Source organism: Haplochromis burtoni, unplaced genomic scaffold, assembly GCF_018398535.1.
Source record: "Haplochromis burtoni strain Fernald_Lab_line unplaced genomic scaffold, NCSU_Asbu1 Contig_114, whole genome shotgun sequence".
NCBI classification, from domain to species: domain Eukaryota; kingdom Metazoa; phylum Chordata; class Actinopteri; order Cichliformes; family Cichlidae; genus Haplochromis; species Haplochromis burtoni.
The window spans coordinates 1,594,567-1,618,254 of NW_024582475.1; the positions used below are offsets into that span (position 1 = coordinate 1,594,567).

Below are 23,688 nucleotides of genomic sequence, written 5' to 3' on the forward strand. Positions count from 1 at the left end.
ACTTGTCCCAACATAACACTACTCCAGACAACTGCCACCTGCCAGGTGCACTTTCGGTTTATTACAAGTAAGACAGTTGTGTACCGTCTGTTTTCTCTGGACACAATCCAGACCTGGATGTTTCACTTTGTTAGGAGATAGAGGGCTTTCACAAAGATAAACATGTCTTACACTAATGCGATCCATGGGTTTCGTCACTCTTGCCCTTTGGACATCTTGTAAAAGCATTTGGGGAAGTTGTTCTAAAAAGCTCTAAAAACCATCTTAAAGCAAACATAAAGAAAATTTCCAAAAATGCACAAACAAAATGAGGATGTATCGTTCTTACCAAGTCAAGGATTTCCGTATCATGACAGTTTTATTTTATGTGGTTCTGCAGTAAAACCAGTCTGTCAAACTGCCTGGTGGGAAAAGAGTTTTTGTTGCCTTGTTTCAGATAATTAATCCCAGAGGCACCAGGACAGCATCTATAGAATTAAATAAGAAGGATGTTGTTCACACTATAATGCATAGGTGTCAAACTCTGGCCCGCGGGCCAAATTTGGCCCGCAGCCTAATTACATTTGGCCCGCGAAGCCATACCAAATTACTATTAGAGCTGGCCTACTGGTATTATACAGCTAATATATATATTGTTTAGTATTAAGCTTTGCTTGTTCCAAATTCAGTTTTTCAGCAAAACTTGTTTGAGTCCATAAGAAAAGATTCATTTTTATATCTGGAGGAAGATTTTTTTTTAAAATAAATATTAATGTTAGCCCGCAACTTTGTTCCAGTTTTGAATTTTGGCCCACTGTGCATTTGAGTTTGACACCCCCTGCTATAATGTATGACATGGCCAGAACATGGATTTAATGACTTTTTGTTTCATGCAATGCTTTTATACTCATTTGCAATTCTATATTTTTCCTTTTGTCATGGTTCCCCATATGACCATCTAAAGGATCTCTCACTAATATCATACAGAGCCCAGAACAGAGAAGTGCAGTCTGAATCAGCATTATATTTTATCATTTATTTTATATACACACACATATGAACAACCAAGCTTACATATACACACCATGGGCATGAATGTCATGGTAATTTTGGGCTTTTTATTATTTTAAAAATTCCCAGAGTGGAATGATTGTTCACCATTCATCTTCAGTGACTTTAAAAAACAAAAAAACAAGAATTCATTTTGGATTGTCTCTTATCCACACAGGGTCAAAATATAAATGCAGGCTCAAACATATACATGCACTTACTTACATTTTTTAATAATTGGTGCTGAAGGTTCTACAGTGTCTTAGGTCGACAAAGCCAAGGTCTAATAACTCGTCATTAGCGACTGATTACAACTTTTAGTGACTGAGAGGGTGCCAACCAAGAAAGACGCTCCTCCTCCAAAAGCAACACCTTTAAGCTCGACTGATATTTGCAGCTGTCCACATGTGAACAAGCCTTCTGGAAAAAAGTTTTATGGTCAAAGATGTGACAAAGATTGAGACAATAAAGAGGTATGTTTGGAGGAGCACAGGTGTGGCTTTCAAATGGACAAACACTGTAGCAACTGTCAAGCATGGTGGTGGTAGCAGCATGCTCTGGGGCTGTTTTGCTTCCAGCAATACTGGCAGAAAATTAAAGGAGGAGGACTACCTCCAAATTCGTCAACTTTTTCTCAAATCAAGAGCTGGACAGGACAACAATCCAAAAACTAAACCTGGTTTTGGAATAGATAAAGCAAGCTTCAGGAATCACCTTCCCCGACCCTAATGAAAATGTGTGGACTATGCTTAAAAGGAAAACAACCAGAGTTAGAAATGATCATGCACCCAATTCTTGTTTTTTTTTTTTTAAGTCATTAAAGGCACATCCTGTATGTCTGATATGATTGATTATGCTCAATAATTGATCCTGGAAAAAGGACACTTCAAAGAACTAATTAAAACCCATAGAAAACCCCAAATTACAACGGCTTTCATGAATCTGATGGGAATACATGACTGAAATTTTAACTTGTTGCACTTTTGTCTCTTTACCTTTGATAATGACAAAAATTTCAGTTCCTTTAGCAAATAAACAAAATCTATAATCACACATTTTACAGCTTGGAGTATAAATATGGCCTTTTTAACAGGTATATTATTAGATGTTCATTTAGGGAGGTACTTAGCAAACAGTAATGTGGCATGTCGCAGTTTTCATTATCCTTATATCTATATCTGAATACGTCAGCTAACATTAAACAAAAAGAATAAACAAAGGTAAATTCAGAGGAAAGCCTTTCCAGGAAAAACAAGTCGAGCACATCGTAAACAGGCTCAAACTGTCTGTTCAAGTCAGGAAAAAATGCATAATACAAAACGCACTTTCATGTCATCTCTGAGAGATGCAGCTGTTGCTACCTTATCTTTTATGTTACTTGGGATACCAAATAATGTGTTACTATCTAAACAAAATAAATATACAAAAAAAACAACACAAAACTGTTTAAAATGTACCTCAAAAAACTGATGGTGACAGCTAAAAATTAACGTCTCACACTACCAACTTTTTTGTTTTTAACCTCTGGGATGATCAGGCTCCAGAGGTGATATGATGGGAATTAATGTTGAAAAAGTCAATGCACGTCTTTGAAATGTAAAGCCGCTGTGCCCCAACAGGTTTAACAATACTAAAAGAGGATTTAGAGAGATGCCAGTCACGATGTTCTGGAGACACCCACACATTCTAAGAAGTGAATTTATGAAGTAAAACAGGTGAAAGCAAGTAAATGAGTTTACCATGGGTGTGTTGAACCGTGGCAGTTTGACAAATCCAACAACAAGGCATAGTGTTTGTTTTTCTTTGGCCTTTTGTGTTTGCTTGGATGTACAATATGACGTTCATGCCTCCAAAGATGACTCATCTGGTTTCTGAAGATACTCTTTGACAAGACTGACAATTGTCGATACTTCTGCCATGGCACCTTTACCTATGGAAAAACAAAGAATTATGAGCTATACAAATGTCTTCTGCAGAAAACTATAAATCAGTCAGTGCCTGAAGGAAAATACAAAGAAGACATGTACACGATTGCAATGCAAATGCTCATGCACATTCTTCACATTCATAAATACACTACACTACACTCAAGCTGTTTGCATATAAATCTGAGCCAAACCCCACCGATGAATCAAAAAGACAGCACTATTAGCAACAAAACTCATAGGCACAGCTCCACCATTTTATTTATTCTTTTATAACACTTTATGCAGCACATCTCCAAAATAGATGAATTGATTAGAATTTTGAAGCTTTAACTGTATCCATGTGTACATCTGCACATGTTTGTGCCAATAAAAATGATTAGTCATTAGATTAATGTACCAAGGTCAACTGTATGAATTGACATAGTATCAATCAATGTCTTAAACTGAGTTATACAATCTAGGTGACACTTCATTACTTTTCCACTACACAGAAAGTGGTTTACAAAGCCAAGACGTAAACATGACATTAAAAAGTCCAGTGTTAGATATCCTTGAAAAACATTGTGAAGGGAAGTTGTTCCCACTGAATCTATTTCTAGCCTTTTGTCTTCTGCCCAACTTTCTTTGCACTTGCTATAAGACTAAATCATTAAAATTAGTACTTTCAGTTCCTTATATTAGCACTTTCTATGCTTATTTATACTTTCCTGTACTCTTAGTGGATGTTAATAGGAAACTTCTTTTGACTTAGCTGAAAACACAGCTTAATAAACAGCAGCCTAGGGTAACTAGAAGCATGATAATCAATACTTACCATGGACTATAGTTATTTATACTAGGTTATATTAAAGGTGGACACTGCAGCTGTGGACAGTGTTTTTTCCAGAAATAATTTCTCGGAATAAAGTAGTCGACACACCTGCTACAGATATAGATTTAGCAGATGCAGCAGCCTCACACAGCATGTTAAATATGAACGCTAAGTATCAGCAGTGCTGTCAGCATTGGTATCCAGCCATCCAAGCATTTTAGGAGATAAGCTCCAGTTTGCAAAAAACAAGAAATTGTATCAACGGGGAAGAAAAATGAAATGAACGGAAGTTGTGAAGAGTTAAGTAGATAAAATGGCAGCACCTTATACAAAAATAGACCATGCAACACAAGTTTTTGCATTTACAAATCGCACCATAAGTCTTAAAGCACATGAACTACAAGTATGTGATGCCAACTTTAGAACTTGTACGATCTATACATTTCACTTGGTTGCTATTTATGCTATAACAGTCTACTGCTTTAGAGTGCATGGTTGATCACAACAACACACGCGACACAAAAAGTAGCTTCTACCAGAGCCACAGAAAATGGTGTCAAATACGTGTAGCATTTTCCATCAAGGCCTATTCATTTTTATCTTGTGGTGAGTTTGAGTGCTGGGTTATTCTTGAAACTACCTGCGTTGTAAGACATGCCATGTCATCCTAGTAAGTCTAAACACTGGTAAGATGTTCACATAGTTTGTCCAAGTCTCTTAATACTTTGCTTAGCCACATGACAGAATGAAAAACAAGTCCTTGATACAAAAAAGGGAAGGAGGCAGTTTTAGATGTTCTTGGATAATCCCTTTGTACCACAGTTATCTCTTAAGTACAGTGTCTTTGGAAAGGAACTAAAATATGCCTCTCGTAGGTAACTTACTATGTCAAGTTATGTGACACAGTTTAACAGTGAGCACTAAGCAGGTTGATATGACCTCACACACAGCTGGCTACTGTGCCTGGTAATTAAGAGCAATTCACGAGCCACTTTAATCTAAAATCATCCTTGGGATAAGTCACCTTATCAGAAAAAAAGGAAGCATGTGGCATGTGATTTGGAATAAGGTCTGTTTACCTATAGCAGCTAATAGTCACAGTGTGCTGGTACATAGTGTACTTTTTACAGCCACAGGACACTGAAATCAACACAACTGGTGAAGGAGAATTTGTGTTAAGGAAGAAGGTAGAAAAACTAGCCTTTGAAACTATTTTTTTAAAGGTGAGATTTGACCTCTTGTTTTATCTGCCTGTGATGCTGTGTGTCACCTGGTCTAATCACTGTTACATGCCACTCTCCTTATTCACCTTTGGACCCCTGATGTCATATGATTTACTCACTACTGTCACGTTTCTTGCCTGCGCAGTTCAAGTAGTGTTTGCTCCTGCTATATACTATATATAAAAGGAGGACGTAACCCACATTCATCCTTAAAGAGGCTTTTTTTTTTTTAACTGCCAGCAGGGGGGAATTTCCCCTGACTGCAAAAAGTAGTCCAATCATATAGACGTGCATGAGTTTTTATACTCCAGGTGAAGACACCTGGAGTATAAAAAAAATATAATGGCAAATGTATGAGCTACAGATATAGTTACAGGTTTACAGTAATAATAAATAAATAAATAAAGACAAAGTCCAAGATGGGTGTAGTAAAATAATCAATGGCTCCATGGCATGTGTGAATATTAATCTCCAGCTATTTTAAAGCCATAATAATCATGTCAGTCTTTTTTTAAGGAAATTGTAAGATACTCACTTGAGTAAGGCTCACAAATGTGAGAATATGATGTCTGCTATTGCATAATTCTAAGTTCTAAGTAAAATATGTAAATTTCAACCCTTTTTCAATTTCCTACGATCTGAGAGTCTAAGTAAATATTAGCAAAGGTTAAATATATTTAGTTCCTCCTCATATTAAAACTCACCTTCATCTCCACACACTAGCTTTTTGGCAACGCAGGGGATTTCCACATATCCAAACTCTTTCAGTCTGGATACCTGCTGGGCTGTAATAGGATGCAGCCACATAGCTGTGTTCATTGCAGGGCAGAAGAGAAGAGGGCGACTGATATCCCAGGCTCTTACCACACACGTCTGAAATGACAAATACACATAAACCTGGAAATCATTTCACAGAAATTCTGCAATAAATGATTATTTGCAAAATCTTTAGTGTTTCATCTTCTTACCAGCAGATTATCACAAATACCACTAGCAATCTTTCCAAGACTGTTGGCATCAAGAGGGGCAATGACAAGTAGATCTGCCCAACGCCTTAGCTCAATGTGTAGCACAGGATCAGATCTCTGTTTCCACAGCTAAATGAGAGACATGCTGTTTGAAATGCATCCAGTTACACAGTCACATCTTCACTTCTGTCTGGAATGCATAAGTTAAACCAGTGTTTTTATGTCTCAGAATTCTCACAAGTAACTCCAGTGTTTTCAAGTTAATAATGGGCAACTCATACCACATTTCATTTTGCTCAGTATGGCACTGTACAGTATTCCTTCACCTATTTTATTTGAAGAGCCCAAGCTGACCTTCATATTGATTATATATGTCATGTTAATTTGTCTTTTCTATATATATATATATAGCTATATATGTTTTCAGTGTAATAATGGCTACATTAGAATATCATACTCGAGTTAGTTATTACCTCCCATTCATCCTCGTCACTGTAGATTTTGACTGACACCTCAGCAGAATTATAGAAGTGCTTGGCATGCTCTGTAGTGACTACTCGTACATCCACCTACAGCATGACAACATAAATGACATAAATGACAGTGACATTGTACTACTGCAGAAGAGAGAGAGAGAGAGAGAGAGAGAGAGAGATAGATAGATAGATAGATAGATAGATAGATAGATAGATAGATAGATAGATAGATAGATAGATAGATAGATAGATAGATAGATAGATAGATAGATAGATAGATAAGGGGAAAAGGGAGGGAGACACACATCAGTAGTATGAATTTCCTTTTCCACCACATCCCATTTAAAATTGAGATCTGATGACTGTGGATGCCTGAAAGCCACTTGTGTACAATGGATTCACTGTCATGTTCACAAACCAGTTTAACATGATTTGAGCTTTATGGCATGTTATCCTGCAGGAAGCAGCCATCAGAAGATGAGTACTCTGTGGTCATAAATGATAGACATATTCATAAAATATTCTCAGGTAGGCTGTAATATTTAAATGATGACTTAAATGTACTAAGAGGCCTGGAGTGTGACAAGACAATATCCCCCACAACATAACACCACCTTCAGCCTGAACAATTGAGACATGGCAGGATGGATCCATGTTTTATGATCTTTATACCAATTTCCCACCCTACCATTTGAACATTTTTCCAAACTTCTTCTGTCCAATTTTGGTGAGTCTGCATGAACTGTAGCCTCATTTTTCAATGTCTAGCTGACAGGCATGGCACAGGGTGGGGTTTTGGCTAAGGTTCGATGAGTTGTGCATTGAGAGATACTCTTCTAGTACCATGGTTGTAACATGAGGATTTTGAATTACTCTCCTCTAACCCTGGACGTCACAAAGGCATTTTCACCCAGAAAGCTGCCATTCACTGGACATTTTCTCTTTTTTGGGCTATTCTCTGTAAACCCTAGAGATGATTGAGTGGGAAAATACCAGTAGATCAGCAGTTCCTGAAATACTCAGAACAACCTGTTTGCGGCCCACAAACATGCCACGTTCAAAGTCACTTAAATCACCTTTCATTGCCATTCGGATGTTCAGATGAAGTTAAGCAGGTAATCTTGACCATGTCTACATGCCTAAATGCTTGAGTTGCTGCCATGGGATTGGCTAAATAGATATTTGCATTAAAAAGCAGCTTAATTGGTGTACCTAACAAAGTAGCAAGTGAGTGCAGATAGAGTCTACATAGGTATGAATTTCTGTTTACTCTAAGTTTTTACGTTATTATAGAGTATTTTTAAACAACTGTAGGCATTTGATTGCCTTTACCACTAGTATGCTTGAATTAATTCATCAATTGTTTTATAATTAGCAGGGCTTGAGCAGGTGAAGTGTTCATTCTTTCTCAAGTAAATAAATACGTCATACTAGTTGTTACAGAGAAGATTTTCCTACAACTGACTGTTTAATTAAAAAAAGAATGATGTTTACAAGACATTACTGCTTCCAGTGACATCCGTGATCCCACATCATTTTGTTGGAAATTAAATTGACTGATTGGGGCATTATGTCTCTCTGCTCCATGGGATGTGCATCCATGCATATTCTCGCATGTTAAACTCAAATGAAGCAATTATTCTTAGTTTGACAGGCCAAATATTTCTCTCTACAGGTATTAGCTATTACACATACAATTTAAAACTATTTGCATTGCTATGCAAACGCATAGCTTCATCACCCTGTTTACTACAAAAGTCCTAACACACTTTATTTAGTATATTGCAAAACCTTTCCCACACTAATACCAACACTGTCATATATTATCCCCGTTTAACATTTACGTCTTCAAATGTCGTTTTCTCTATTTTCATGGACGACCGTTGTGGTTTTTAATTAACAGGCAGATATTGCTGGCTCAGATTTGCTCTGTTTATTTAATAACTAGAATATACTGCGCTTGTAGCGATGCTGCCTAACATCCCCATCTTGCGGTACAGGTGAGCTTATGCGTATTATGCCACTTAGATAAACAATAAATGTATATAGATGCTTGTGCTATTATTTGCTAACTATGTACGGGGAAAATAGAAACATTCATGATATGCAAACATTAACTAATATGAAGCAGCTCACCCCGGAGAGTTCAAGAAGCTGGGAGACCAAAAGAGGCAGTTTCAAGGCTGCGACGCTTCCTGTCACTCCAACAAGGACATTAAATGTCCCGGAAGTTTTCAACAAATCAGTTTTTAAACTTGACATATGGTCGTCTTGCTGCCTGTCAGCATACTGCCAAAAGAAAAATTAGACAACCTGTCGCGTTCCTGTGACACTTCCGTAAATATTCACTTAGCCAATCAGGGAAGAGCACGTCTAACGTTTGTGCCTCCTGCACGAGCGCGTCTCAGCACTGATCAGTGGAGAGCGCGCACGTTCGAAGAATATTCTGGGTAATTGCTAAAGTCCTTCCAGGGCAGCTAGCATGAAGCGTGGAGCGTTCATTCATTGTTTGCCCGATTAAAAAAAACTGATCAAAAACACAATAATGGCACTCACACCTCTTGTTTATTGGGCTCAACGCCATGAAGACATTTACCTGCGAGTTGAGCTGACAGATGTTCAGGTGAGAGTACCTCCTGCAGTTGCTTGTCACGGGCAAAACGCTTTAGCATGGTTCTGACTTTTTTTTTTTTTTTTTTTTTTTTTTTTAAAACCTTGTTTTTGGGCCTCTGATGGTAAATGGGAAGCAATGCAAATACAGACGAAAGGTTCCTGTAAACGTTATCCTGCTGGATAGCTGTACTATTTGCATACTGTATGAGAACTGAGATCTCTTATCTGATAACTGATCCATACAAAGCTCTCTGTTGAGGCCCTTCGTTCATTATGTAGTACGTCTAAAGCCACACAACCTGTTCGAACCTGTTTTTAAAACCTGTTGATTTTAAGAATATTTGCGTTAACAGTTAATCACATGGGTGAAAAGTCCTAAAAATACCTGTTGGAACTACTCGGAAGGCGGAGTGGGTGGGGGTGGTAGCATTGTTCACACGCGGCGCTCGTGGGGTTATGTGTGAAGGACAGGTGTTGTTACACCTGTAGATATCACATCATCCCATACTACATGCTACAGGAGGGCTTCTCAGCAATCGTTTTCTTCTTCTTTTTATAGCACTTAACTCTATTTCTGATCATGTAACAGAAGATTCAGGTTAGAGACTTTTTACCACTTATTTTACCTGGTAATTAAATATCCTATGTGTTTTGCTATATTGTTTGTCACGGTAATATTGTAACATAAGATCAATATCTTTGTTTCGGGTTTCTGTTAACAGGAAGTAAAAAAATTCTTGATCTAGCGAGGAAGTATGCTTATCCTTTGCCTGTGTTTTTGCAGAATATTGACGTCCACGTGGATGAAAATGTCCTTCACTTTTCAGGTGACATGGATTCACGGATTTCATTTGCATTTGGTGATTAAAGACATATTTTTAAAAATATTTCTGTGGCATTTCAATTGTGATATCCTGTTTGTAGCCCAGGGGCATGGTGCAAAAGGACAAAATGAGTACAAGTTCAGCTTGGAGTTCCTCTTACCAGTAAAGCCACAGGTATGCTGAGTAATTCTATAATTTATCTTGTGGGATCAGAAATATATCTATAGACAGAATAACTTTAAGATTGCTCTTAAATCTTTTCCTTTCCTTTCTTTGGTTTTCCTGTTTGTGCTCATTGCGTGAACCTGTAGCTCAGCTACAAGTCCACACAGCGGCAGGTGAACATTACAGTGCACAAAGTACAGCGAGGTTGGTGGGAAAGGCTGACTCTCCGGGAGCGTAAACCTGTTTTCCTGGCACCGGACTTTGATCGCTGGCTGGACGAGTCAGACGCTGAGATGGAAATCAGAGAAAAGGTAAGAGTACAACTTGGCATTTGACAATTGTTACTAAATGACACTTGCAGATAAAGATTAAAAAATGTCAGTATGACTAAAATAATTGATTAAAGACTCTACTATTTTCATTTTTTAAATATTTTTAAAAGGAGGAGAAAAAGAACAGGCTGAAGGCTTCAAGACAAAAAGAAGGTGGGTGCAGATAATATATTGCACTTGAACATTCTGTTTTATCAGATGGCTTTGAAGGGAAAACTGCTGATACAATTTTCCAATTTCTTTGAAACATTTCAGGGTTCGTCAGCCTGAAAACTGTGTTCTTGATTGTGTACAACCTGGTCCAGTTCCTTGGTTTTTCATGGATCTTTATCAACATGACAGTGCGCCTGTTTATCATTGGCATAGGTGTGAAAATATATTACACAGGAGAAGCTGAAAGTGTCACTTACTTCACAGAAAACTGGTTAAAACATGTCCGTTCAAAACTCTTTTCAGATTCCCTCTATGACACATTTCACACAATTTCGGATGTGATGTTCTTCTGCCAGATCCTGGCATTAGTAGAGGTCCTGAATGCTGCTTTTGGTGTAGTCAAGACAGGTGTTATACCAACTCTTATACAGGTATGGGATGTTTTTTTTTTTTTTGTTTTTTTTTTTGCCTGAGTTCAAGTTTCCTAAAGTTACAGATTGAGCACCAATACACATCTTTTGTTTGTGCACTAGGTGGTCGGAAGGAATTTTATCCTCTTCATCATTTTTGGTAGTCTGGAGGAAATGCACCACAAGCCAGTTGTGTTCTTTGTTTTCTATCTGTGGAGTGCTATTGAGATTTTTAGGCAAGTATGCATTTTCCTGTTGTTTACAGTAAACAGTCATCTAGTGATATATAGTACAGCTTTAGGCAGTTGTATTTAAATAAAACTAAAATTGGATAAGATTTAGAGCTTTGCAAATGTTTGGAACAGTTAGTTTTTTGTTAGATTTTATTCACATTTCAGCCTTGAAACAGGCAAGTAGCAGTCGCATGTGAGCTATAATATATAATATTATAAGAATGTTCAAGGTTCATTATTTGTCACATGCATAGTTATACAAGTATAACACACAGTGAAATGTAGCCTGACACACTCCTCGACATGTGCAAAAATTGGGGGGGGGGCTGTAGAGGAAGAACTCTATATATATCTATATCTATATCTATATATATCTATATCTATATCTATATATATCTATATCTATATCTATATATATCTATATCTATCTATCTATCTATCTATCTATCTATCTATCTATCTATCTATCTATCTATCTATCTATCTATCTATCTATCTATCTATCTATCGAGAGAGAGAGAGAGAGAGAGAGAGAGAGAGAGAGAGAGAGAGAGAGAGAGAGAGAGATGTAGAGAGAGAGATAGAAGAGAGGAGAGAGAGAGAAGAGAGATGGAGAGAGAGAGAGAGAGAGAGATAGAGAGATAGAGATATATATAGAGAGAGAGAGAGAGATATGTATAGAGAGAGAGAGAGAGATATGTATAGAGAGAGAGAGAGAGATATGTATAGAGAGAGAGAGAGAGATATTATAGAGAGAGAGAGAGAGATATGTATAGAGAGAGAGAGAGAGATATGTATAGAGAGAGAGAGAGAGATATGTATAGAGAGAGAGAGAGAGATATGTATAGAGAGAGAGAGAGAGATATGTATAGAGAGAGAGAGAGAGATTGTATAGAGAGAGAGAGAGAGATATGTATAGAGAGAGAGAGAGATATGTGTAGAGAGAGAGAGAGAGAGAGATATGTTATAGAGAGAGAGAGAGAGATATGATAGATAGAGAGAGAGAGAGACAGATAGAGAGAGAGAGAGGAAGAAGAGAGAGAGAGAGAAGAGAGAGGAGAGAGAGAGATATGTATAGAGAGAGAGAGAGAGAGAGATATGTAGAGAGAGAGAGAGAGAGATATAGAGAGAGAGAGAGAGAGAGATATAGAGAGAGAGAGAGAGAGAGATTGTAGAGAGAGAGAGAGAGAGAGATAGTGTAGAGAGAGAGAGAGAGAGAGATATGTGTAGATAGAGAGAGAGAGAGAGAGATATGTAGAGAGAGAGAGAGAGAGATATGTGTAGAGAGAGAGAGAGAGAGATATAGAGAGAGAGAGAGAGAGATATGTGTAGAGAGAGAGAGAGAGAGAGATATGTGTAGAGAGAGAGAGGAGAGAGAGGGAGAGAGGGAGAGAGAGAGATATGTAGAGAGAGAGAGAGAGAGATATGTGTAGAGAGAGAGAGAGAGAGATATGTGTAGAGAGAGAGAGAGAGAGATATGTGTAGAGAGAGAGAGAGAGAGAGATATGTGTAGAGAGAGAGAGAGAGAGAGATATGTGAGAGAGAGAGAGAGAGAGATATGTGTGTTCTCTTTATCATCTATTATCTATATCTATTATCTATCTATCTATCTATCTATCTATCTATCTATCTATCTATCTATCTATCTATCTATCTATCTATCTATCTATCTATCTATCTATCTATCTATCTATATATATATATATATATTATATATCATATATATGTATATACACTTGGGTGAATGTGCAGTAGTAGCAGCAAGCAGGTGAATTCTGTACATTAATATGAATAGACATCTGACTATTTTACAGGATAGACAATATAAACATATTTAAAATTAAAGGAATTGAAATGTACATTGTGCCTTGGTTTAGTGTCTGGAAGAGATCCTGTCTCAGTCAATTATAGATGATGTGAGAGGGCGGGTGTGTGTGTTTAGGGCACGGATGGCTTGGGGATAGAAGCTCCTCTTGAGTCTCTCTGTCCTTGCCCGGAAGATGCGGAACCTTCTACCAGATTGCAGAAGTTGGAACAGTTTGTTGCCAGGATGGGACGGGTCCTTCAGTATCTGCGCTGCTCTAGTCCGGCATCTCCTGGTGTAGGTGTCCTGAAGCGGGGGGAGAGCAATCCTGCAGCAGCGTTCTGCTGTACGGATCACTCTCTGGAGAGCTTTTTGGTCCTTCACACAGCTGTTCCCAAACCACGATGTCATGTTCTGTGTGAGGATGCTCTCCACAGCGCCTGTATAGAAATCCTGGATCTGAACGATCCGTGTGTGGTGATCAGCCCTAGCCTTTGTCGACCAGTGGCAGCTGTCAGTAGGGATGTACCAGATACTGAGGACTGCCCCTCACTGAGCTCAGATGAGCGTAGTCTGACGAGTCACCACCAGTCCTTCTTGGAGTTCGTGAGGGTGCTGCCCACTGCGATTCTTCAATCCATGTGCTCGTGTTGATGGACCACACACTGGCGACTTCACATGGTGAGCCATGTCGTGAAGTAGAGAGTAAGCAGTCGGACTGGGTGCCCTTGTTGATGTGTCTAACCCTCACCCACCTGAGTTCTGCCAGTGAGGAAGTCCAACACCCATGCACACAGACGGCTGTTAAGTCCCAGATCCCTGAGCTTTGTGAACAGTCTGCAGGGCACTATTGTGTTAAACGCTGAACTGTAATCAACAAACAGCATTCGCACATAGTTACCCTGTTTCTTGTCCACGAATGTGTAACTGTGGATGCAACTTTGTGTCATTTTATTTGGAGCATGACTTTTTTTTTTCCTTAACCAACATGCTCATCCTTTTTCAGGTATCCCTTTTACATGCTGGGCTGTTTCAATACAGAGTGGAAAACCCTCACTTGGCTGCGGTATACTGTCTGGATGCCACTGTATCCACTAGGTGTTTTAGCTGAAGGTAGGCTTTTTTTAAAACAAAATTTGATATAAAAAACATGCAAACATGTTTATAGACTCTATTATATATACTCTTATCTCTCAATCCCACGTAGCTCTTGCAGTGATCCAGTCCATCCCCATCTTTGATGAATCTAAACTCTTCAGCATTCCTCTGACTAAAGCGATTGGCACCTCTGTCAGCTTCTCTTACTTCCTGTACATTTATCTTGTTCTCATGTTTTTGGGTAAGTCCCCACATGAACTGTCTCTCACATGACACATATATTCTAACTTAACCACTGCTGCTCTGATATTAATCTTGGTTCCCCCTCCCCCCCACCAAAGGACTTTTTATCAACTTTAGCCACCTTTACCAGCAGAGGAAGAGGCGCTTCCGGACCAAAAAGAGGAAAGCAAATTGAGACTCAACACCAACAGCATTCCTTGAACACCTTTGCTGCCTGCTTATTCCTCGACATTTGTTTTTAATAATCATCATCAAATTTATTATCAACTCAATTTTTGACAGCCTGTCCATATAAAAACTAAAATGACTTCCTTTATGGCTATTAACACAATAGATGATGCAGTATTTCTGTACTCATTGCATGAGCAAACTTATTGGTGACCAAGTTTGCACACACATACCGGTACATTTCCATAGCACCTGTGTGATAGTGCCCCCCCCCCCCCTTTAGTCTTGTTTTTCTCCCACGCAGCACTATTTTGAGAAGCACTGATAAGAAAACCCTGTTATCATTTCATATTCAGTCACTGCCATATGTATAAAGAAAACAAGTCATCATTCCACATGACAAGCTCTTGGTTATAATTTCACAATTCCAAGCCATTCCACAAAGCTCAGGGAAAAATAACCAGACTGCTTAAAAAAAAAGTGTCCATTGTGCTCAACAACAACCTTCAAGGAGCAATGTTAAATTGTAACAGGTTTTTTCTGGCTGCTTTTTTATTATTTGCACTTGAATTACGAATGCCAACATTAATAGCCATTTACTCTGTTCTGTAAATGTGGCAGTTATTTGACAATGAATAAAAATCTAATTTTAATGTGGTTATTGTGTCAAAAGATTCCTACAAAGGAACATTTATAAAAACAAAACAACACTGAATCCCAAAGATGACTTTGTAAAATAATCCCGTGAACGTCTTTACAGGGTGTACGCAACACTGCAGCACATTGGTCCACGCAGGCTGAGCCTATGATATTTTGAGTTCATTCATACAAATTCGGATGCGGCTCAGCTTGAGAAATCCGTGTGCATGGGAACAATGTTGTGATCAAAAGCAGCATACTGGGAGTCACCAGTGCTGGCCAATTTAAGCTGCTGTGCAGCGTGGGAGAGCTGGAAAGCAGCATCAGGATGTGCCGAGTCTGGCAGCATGGTGCACTCTCTCTCCAGCAGATCGGCAACTCCCTTCAGGAGCTCCCAGAAACCAAAAGCCAAAGCAGCCTTACGTAGACGGTTCAGCTCCTGTCAGAATCAAAATGAACAAATAACATTTCATTTTTGGGAAAAAAAACAAACATAGCTTTAAAAATTATAGTTTAGAGCCACTCCAGCTAATCTTACCTTATAGAAGGTCTGAGTTTTATCTGGCAGTTTCCTGGCATTCCTCAGGATCTTCTGGACATCAGTCTGTACAATGACAGCATAAAAAACGAGTCAATGAATCAAAAGACCCCTTAAATGTTTTGACCAATGAAATGTTTTTATATTCATTTTAGTGATTACGGCTTGAAAACCTGAAATCCAGTATCTCAATTAGTAGAATATTTATTAGTTGATCTGTATTGGAAATTGTTGGTTCACCGTTTTGTTAAGTACAGAGTTAACATAGCCATCTACAAGATGATTTTAGAGTACTCTATGCGCAGATCTTCTGATAAGCTTCAGTGAGATGCAGATTTCCCTTTTTCAGCAGGAGTAAGCACACATTGCTAAATCTATGAGCAAATGGTTTGCTGACAATGTTATTACTGTGCATGACTAGTTAGCCAACTAATCTGATCTAAATGCCAAAGAGAATCTGTGAGATAATGTCAGGAAGATGAGAAACACAGACAAGCTGCACTATCGACCATCTATCTATCAAAGCAACCTGGGCTTCAGTGCAGATCACCTCCATGCCACGCCGCCTTGATAAATAATAAAAGCACTCAAACTAAGTGCTGAGTGTTTACATGAACTTTACAGTAGGTGGACATTTCTTTATTGTCAATCTTTTTTTGATTAAACTTAGGAAGCATTTTAATAATCTGAGACACTGGATTTCCGTTTTTAAATGAGCTATAAACCACAAGCCTCAAGATTTATATCAAATAGTAAATATTTCCTCATATTTTTAGGAAATATTTCACTTCGTGTGTAATGATTATTGAATAAACTACAAAAACGAAAAACCTTTTGATGACATTTTCCTTTTTTTTTTTTTAAGATTCACTAATATAAGATTACATAGTTGGTCATGTAAAGATTACTCTGAATGACAGACTTGGACTGACCTGAAGAATCAATATTTGTTTGATGGCGACAATATTGACAAAATCAAATACCAGAAATTCCTGGAGTAATTATTAATCACAGGAACAAGAATTTCAATAAATATTAACCAAGCTCTGCTGAAGAGAGTTCAAACAAAGTAGAGGCTTGCTGAGCCCACTGTAGAGGCAGTGAACAGAGCAGCCTCTGAGAAGCAAAGTAACTCATTAGTCAATTGCAAGAAATTAATCTGAAGCTATTTTGACAATTTCGCAAATAAGCCTTTTTTTCCTCCTCCTAAAAAAAAAAGGCAAAAAATAAACCCCTTCCGGGGTTTTTTTAAACACAGAAAGCAGTTCATTAAAAGAATATAATTAGATAAATTTATCACTGACATAAATGTATGAAATGTTTGTCTTTTCTCCAAACTTTCAAGAGAAAAATACTCTCACGCAGTAATTTTACTTCACCTGTAGTCCACTGGCCTTAATCCACACGGTCACATTCTGGGCATAGCTACGTTTCACCTGTGGTTGTACAGGAAATGGACTTTTACTGTCATCCTCTCCGTAGGGATTATCAGCCGCTTCTGTGACATGAGAAAGGTCACGGGACAACATAGTGAGGTCAGTCAATACACTGCATCATGAGACACGTGAGAAACCCAGGTGAAGTATTAACTACTTGATCGTGTCCACAGTCTGTTGTTCTTTAGGAATACTTGTGCATGGGTCATTGTGTCACATGTTAAATAAAACACAAAGTTTCAGAATATCCCTAAAATGGTTTCCGGATTATTTTAAGCCACTGGGGGGAAAAAAGAAAAAGAAAAAAAGAATTTAAAGACAGTGCACTTAGAAACCCCATATAATCTTTTGTAAACACAGAACTCTTCATATTTGCTCATTTGACCCTCATCTGCAATGAAACTTGGCATGGTGGAGAGATTAAAAAAAAAAAAAAAAGTCACCTGAGATTGGTCCCAAATGTGATATCTTCCCCAGCCAGGGCAGAGGCTCCGGACCAGGATCAAAAAGAGACATCATCAAGTTTGATTTCTTCTTGCTGTCTGCCTGGGAGTACAACATGCCGTACCACTCCGGCCTGAGGGGCAAAAAAGCAAACTACATATACAATTTGTTTGCATAATATAGCAGTCTTTATGGTGCAGGTTAATATAAAAGAGTTTATATAACAGCTCTGCTGCATCTCACCCCAGCTGAACCAGCGCCACCATGCCTTCAACCTTCAGACTTCCATGTAAAAGTACACAAAAATTGGGACTTTTGCCTGCCATCTGACTGGCAGAAGGTTCCTCCTCAAGCTCATCTGTGGTTCCCGTACCAACTTCATCCACATCTAAAACCAAGTACACATAATAAACTAAATCATAAATATTTGCTATTCTTTATTAATCAGAAAAAAAAAACTTGTTTTCATTTCTGCTGTTAGACTGTGTTAGACAATTTTACTTACTTTTTTCTCATCCCTTTATTAATGTTAGTTTTAATCTTTTACATTACAGAATGAGAGCAATTTTTTAAAGAAGTACTGAAATAAATTAGTGTGCATGACAAATAAAGGAAGCTCGAACCTCAAGGGATTTCCCAGCAGCTTTGCTCTTCCTTCCTATTTTGTTGGTTTCTTATAGTCTGAGGCATTTCCTGATTCGTTCGTTATCAACCTTATTTACTAAAATTGATTTGTTCTGCAACAGCAAACTCTAAAGTTCTTTTTTCTTTCTTTCTTAAGTGAGTTAACATAAAGCTGCTTGAACATTTGGGTGTTTACATCTAAATACGAGGAGATGTGCACAAGCTGCAAAGCTAATATGTCACCAATCCGCATTTCTCTATAACTGGAACATAGCAAAAGTATTAAAACCAACCTTTGTTTACAGCAATAGGTAATACCAAGTGTCTGGATATGACAGGAGGACTTGCAATGTCAGCAATTTCAATGAAACCCACAATCTCCAAATCTGAAAGGCATACAAGAGAAAGATTTGTTTAAAAAAAATGAAGAATTTAAAGAGGATACGAAACACTAAACATATAAAGGCCAGTTTACATCGTGGAGGTCTGCTCTCAAAAACTGACATAGATGTAACACTGTCTGTGAAAGAAGTGCTTAAAGTTTACTTAAATAAGAACAGTGTAGAGGACAGACTGTTTGAATCACCAGACCGACAGGATGAAGTCAGAAACTGATTTTTCCTCCTCTAACCAGCTGTACTGTGCGGCACAATCAGCTCATGCAATCAGCTAAGTTTCTTAGCCCAGCACAAAAATGATCCCCTTAAACAGATTTTCAGTTTTAGTGTCTTTATTTTCCTTAGAGTTATTGATTCTCTCACTAGTTAGCTAACGTAAAATAATGTAAGTCTACTAGCTGCCACCAGCCAACCACATGTTGTCATGGTCCGTACTGACAGAATAAAACTTCAGCACTTATTTCTTAAATCCTGCTTCACAGTTACATCTATGTCAGTTTTTTAAAGTAGGGTTCCATGATGTAAATTAGCTTTTATGCATGTAATGTTTCATGACCTCCTTAAATTAAACTAATCATAAAATCTGAAGCCAGTACCTGTACTAACAGTCCGGGGAATAGGCTCCACCTCTTCATCCATCACGACAGGCTCAGGTCGAGGGAAGACCTGAACATCTGAGGATAAATTCCCACAGTGCAAAACCGCGTGGAAGGGAGAGTATACAAGATCGATCAGCTTCCTGGGGACATGCAGATATAGAATATGACCAAAGATGCCCTTACTAAACATATGAAAGAGGTTAAAATGTTTTTTGTGAATAATCTAAACAGTTACAGTAGTACCCAAACATGGTCTGTACACTCTTCATGCAAAGCGGTCCCTCCATAGTAAAGATTTGCCCATCCCCTCCACTAAGGCGAAGTAATTCCTCCAGGTTGTCCATGGCATCGGTCATCTGTAACTGAAATTACACAAGACAGTGGGTCTAATTTTTCAAAGCTGGGCTATTTAGCTAGATTAAGTTAAACTTTTACATATTTGCAATTTAATGGCAATTTCCACATTCTCAATTAGATTGATCATGCTTCCTGAAAGGTACTGACAGATGGAATAAATATAGATCTAGGGCTGAGACTGTGGTATGGGGAAGACTGGTGGTTGCTCCTGGGCCTCGCAGATTCCCATGTATGAAAATGAGAACTAAGAACCTGAGTGAAGGAAGTAGCCATATAATAGTCATAGGACAGGGAGTGAATGAGGTGTGGTCCTCCTCCTAAAAAAATCTCCATGAGAAACTTCCCGGGCACTTGGGATACAATAGCACAAAAACTTTAACTGATAAGTGCCGTGAGGTTATCTATAGCAAATTTTTGTCTGTTGATTCTGAAATGCTGACAGAGAAATCATCTTAAACCTTTAATCAAAGGTCACCTCATCTACAAATTTCATGACGATAAACATTTCACTCACATGTACTATACCAGTGTACCTGCACATGTGATGTGACAATAAAAGTGATTTGATGAATACCTGATATTTAATAACATGCAGGGTTTTTCCCCGACTCAAAGTTGGTGACTATTTATAACCATGATTAGTGTGCATATAGTCAACACAAAAAGACTGTGCTATTTCACTTATACTTATAAGTTTATACATTATGTTATTTTTTTGCTATTTGAAAAATAAAATGTATTCAAATTTATTTTTTAAATAACAGCTTTGTGAAGTGACAGCCTCTTTGTTGGAAGCCAAAATGTTTTATGTGCTGGAAAATTATAGTTTGACTCTGTGAAGGTAGAAAGCAACTGTCATACTGCTGTCATCCTAAAATGTTCACAGAAATGTGTGTTTTACAGGTGTCTAACACAGGCAATATGACCCTGAATTGTGTTTTTGATAGCTGCTTCTGGTATCATGTAACTGTAAGGATGGCTCAATACCTCCTCTGCATTGGCAATACACATGATGAACAGTTTGGTAGGAAAAGGGAAAGGAAGAGGAAATTTCTTGTCATCCCCACGTTGTTTCAGTGTTTGGAGGGAGTGGCGTAAAGACCCCTTCCCAATACCAAGGGATCCATCAGTAACCAGCACCACCTACAGGACATATGGAAGAAGTACATAAACATAACTCAGTATATGCACATATGGTTCAGATCACTGCAGGAAAGCTATTCGACCAATAATAAGCAATAAATAAATCCAATAAATACAGAGGTGTGGCGATACTGAATAAAGTGTTAGCCAAATACCTGACAGGGGCAGGCACTACCCCACTCCTGCTGTACTACATTACTAACTCCATTTAGAGCTGCTTCAACACAGGTTTTGTCATAGTCTTCCAGGTTGCTCAGAGCCTCCTGTGCAGGGGAAAAAAAACACATACGGTAATCCCAAAATCAGACCGCTTTTCAAGGAAACAAAATATACTTTGACTTTTCAGACAGATATGTCACATGAGCACACTTTACCTGCAATGCATTGTAGTCTCTGGTGAAAGGTACCAGGAGTTCCCACAGGGAAGAAAAGGCCATCAGCGACGTGAACTCCAAGCGGTAGTTTGAGGCCATGTGTTCAAACAACATATTGAGTCCGTGGACAGCCAGGTTCTTCCTCTGAAACTCTTCGATGCCATCCAATGACACTGGTCGTGTCATGGACAGAGACACGTCCATTAACACCACAGTAGGCATGGCTCACCGCTTACAGATCCCAAATATGAAAACAGAAGTCCGCTGCAATGCTCCCACTGACGGTTTCCACTGCGTTGTCGTCGCTGAGGCGTATTTAGCTAGAACAACCAAATACACAGACGCCGTCAGTAAAGATAAAGAAGAAGGGACATATGGTAACATCCGAACTGTTAGCTAATGTTGGCTAGTTTTTCGGCTAATTTACATTAGCATTATGTAACGCTACGGCAAACGAATGAAATGTTCCAGCTGCCATTTAACCAAAATTACATTATAACTATCCAAAACCTAAGATACAAAGTAAAGAAGCGGTATCAGGAAAAAAAATTACTAAAACCTACGCGCCTTTCAGTTTTTACGCTAACTAAACAATGGTTATGGTGTACTGTGCACCAGCACTTCCGTCCGGGCTGACATTAGTGTACACATCAGCGGATAGTTCCCGGGAGATAAAAAAAACCCAAAACCCATAACAACAACAATAATAGTAATAATAATGATAATGATGATAATAATAATGATCTGGCTGCAGACATAACTTTTTATCATCTAGAGATGATAAAAAGTCTTTGTGCAAAACAAGTCTTTTGGCGACTTGTTCTGCACAAAAGACGGGCCGATAAGCAACGCCCACTTTAAAGCCCTGACCAGTAAAGATTTGGTGGACGCGTTTCAAGGTATCTACCCACATTTTCAAAATACATTTTCACAGTTTAAATATTTTTAAATGTATTTTAGGCTTTCTGGACTCTGCTTTGATGATTAGTTTAAGATGAGACGCTACACATAATCCTATTAGTCGGACCTAAAGTAGGTTATAATGTTTACGGTGAAGACTTTTCCAGCGTCATATCCTATAACTTGAACATTCCTTAGATGTCTGCCACTATGATTAAAAATTATAATATTTGTTTTGATTATCTGAATAGAACAGAACCTCTGAAAATATCCTTATCTGGTGCTGTATTTGAGTTGTAATTGCAAAACAGTTCCTAAACTTTTTGAAGAACCTTTTTTTTTTAGGTTTTGAAGTGGAAGTGGGAAGTTGGGAATTTTTTTGATTGATTTTTCAAAAATGAATTGTACAAGAGGAAAACGACTGCGGCTGATAAAGCTTCTTTTTTTTTTTTCCTCTTTGGGACTCTCCTCTGTTCCCTCTGTCAGCTGACTGTCAGTGCCAGACCAGGTTTGCCTCAGAACGGAGAGGATTTCAGGGGGAAATTAACAAAGATACTTGAGGTGGAATCTCTCACTGCAAAGCATGATTATGATCCCCAAGATCAGACGCATGTGGTAGATGATGTGGAAACAACCTCAGATTCCAACATGCCCACCACTACTGAGTCTCTATTACTGCAAGTCACAAAAGGGTTTATCTCTGCAGCCTCTAAGCTTCCAAAAGAAATATCTACAGCAGCTCCAGCTCCTCCTGCACCGACCATCCTTCATGCTCATTATCCTCTAGATATCTTTTGGCTGGGTGATCCTTCACCTCATTGGGATCATTTACATGTTTGTGCTGCTGGCGATCTTGTGTGATGAATTCTTTGTTCCTGCTCTCAGGGTAATCAGGGACAAGTTAGCCATCTCCTATGATGTGGTAGGAGCCACCTTCATGGCTGCTGGAATATCCACCCCAAAGCTTTTGGGTTTCTTAATAGGAGTCTTCATCACCCATGACAACTTTTGGCACAGTTGCAGGCTCAGCAGTTTTCAGTGTTTCTTTTGTGATTGGATTGTGTGCTTTGTTTTCTCAGCAAGTTCTCCACCTGACCTGGTGGCCTCTATTAAGAAATATGTCATTCTACATATTTGACCTCATCGTACTGATCATCTTCTTCCTGGACAATGTCATAATGTGGTGGGAGAGCATGATGCTGGTGGCTTGTTAAACTCTCTATGTCATTTTCATGAAGTTTAACGTGCATATAGAGCACAAACTCAAGACCAAACTCCACAAACACAAGAGCATTTTTAAAGCTATTGCTGCAGAGGAACCTGACAAGGTAAGCTCTCCTTTTCAGAGGTCTTATGTTGAATCAGACAAGAAATGAATCTACTGTTTGGTATTTATGTAATTTTCAAGAGCCTAAAATCTGTATTATCTTGTTTAAAACCCATTAATTTAATGATTTCAACCGTGCCCACAACAATCCTTAACTGACAATATCATCATAAATGTAGTTTCACACATAAACCTCATTTATTGGTCACTGTTAACTGGTTTGTAATGACTGCTTTGATTTAAAAAAAACATTTATCCCCAGATGGTATCTACACCAGTGATGTGTTACAATTTTAGTGTATGATTGGGAACAAAACTACAGAGTGTAGTTCATTCAGATGTGTCTGTAAGTATGTTTTGCATCTATTTAAAGAATTAAAAGAATTAACACAAGGATAACATGAATGCCAGGCGTTCACAGAAAACATATT

At 38.3% G+C, this 23,688-nt stretch overlaps 3 protein-coding genes across 9 annotated transcripts; 1 reads left to right on the top strand and 2 right to left on the bottom strand.

The window, feature by feature from the left end:
- Positions 1 to 750: 750 nt before the first annotated feature.
- ppcdc (phosphopantothenoylcysteine decarboxylase) lies at positions 751 to 8,804 on the bottom strand. 4 transcript variants are annotated; one of them, XR_006054711.1, is made up of 6 exons: positions 8,572 to 8,796; positions 6,433 to 6,528; positions 5,960 to 6,088; positions 5,696 to 5,864; positions 2,769 to 2,959; positions 751 to 1,153 (listed from the first exon to the last, which is right to left on the bottom strand). XR_006054711.1 is itself a non-coding variant. In XM_042223570.1 (5 exons), exons 1-5 carry the CDS (start codon positions 8,695 to 8,697, stop codon positions 2,871 to 2,873), a joined length of 609 nt encoding a protein of 202 aa, XP_042079504.1. In that variant the 5' UTR covers positions 8,698 to 8,796; the 3' UTR covers positions 753 to 2,870. The 4 variants fall into 4 exon arrangements, 2 of the variants coding, with proteins under 2 accessions (XP_042079505.1, XP_042079504.1); XR_006054710.1 differs by having other exon boundaries at positions 752 to 1,153; positions 1,255 to 2,959; XM_042223570.1 differs by having other exon boundaries at positions 753 to 2,959.
- Positions 8,805 to 8,843: 39 nt separating this feature from the next.
- On the top strand, positions 8,844 to 15,135 carry hacd3 (3-hydroxyacyl-CoA dehydratase 3). 2 transcript variants are annotated; one of them, XM_005928788.3, is made up of 11 exons: positions 8,844 to 9,058; positions 9,833 to 9,875; positions 9,973 to 10,046; positions 10,184 to 10,348; positions 10,480 to 10,522; positions 10,622 to 10,735; positions 10,826 to 10,953; positions 11,056 to 11,168; positions 13,976 to 14,082; positions 14,177 to 14,308; positions 14,409 to 15,135. In XM_005928788.3, exons 1-11 carry the CDS (start codon positions 8,981 to 8,983, stop codon positions 14,483 to 14,485), a joined length of 1,074 nt encoding a protein of 357 aa, XP_005928850.1. In that variant the 5' UTR covers positions 8,844 to 8,980; the 3' UTR covers positions 14,486 to 15,135. The 2 variants fall into 2 exon arrangements, with proteins under 2 accessions (XP_005928850.1, XP_005928851.1); XM_005928789.3 differs by having other exon boundaries at positions 10,625 to 10,735.
- ints14 (integrator complex subunit 14) lies at positions 14,408 to 21,716 on the bottom strand. Of its 3 annotated transcripts, none has more exons than XM_042223568.1 (12): positions 21,594 to 21,716; positions 21,031 to 21,350; positions 20,812 to 20,919; positions 20,501 to 20,656; positions 19,400 to 19,518; positions 19,154 to 19,296; positions 18,453 to 18,545; positions 17,779 to 17,923; positions 17,535 to 17,668; positions 17,035 to 17,153; positions 15,656 to 15,721; positions 14,408 to 15,556 (listed from the first exon to the last, which is right to left on the bottom strand). In XM_042223568.1, the coding sequence occupies exons 2-12, from the start codon at positions 21,250 to 21,252 to the stop codon at positions 15,323 to 15,325; spliced, it is 1,539 nt and encodes a 512-aa protein (XP_042079502.1). In that variant the 5' UTR covers positions 21,253 to 21,350; positions 21,594 to 21,716; the 3' UTR covers positions 14,408 to 15,322. The 3 variants fall into 3 exon arrangements, with proteins under 3 accessions (XP_042079502.1, XP_042079503.1, XP_005928849.1); XM_042223569.1 differs by having other exon boundaries at positions 21,598 to 21,691; XM_005928787.3 differs by having other exon boundaries at positions 21,031 to 21,698.
- Positions 21,717 to 23,688: the final 1,972 nt, after the last annotated feature.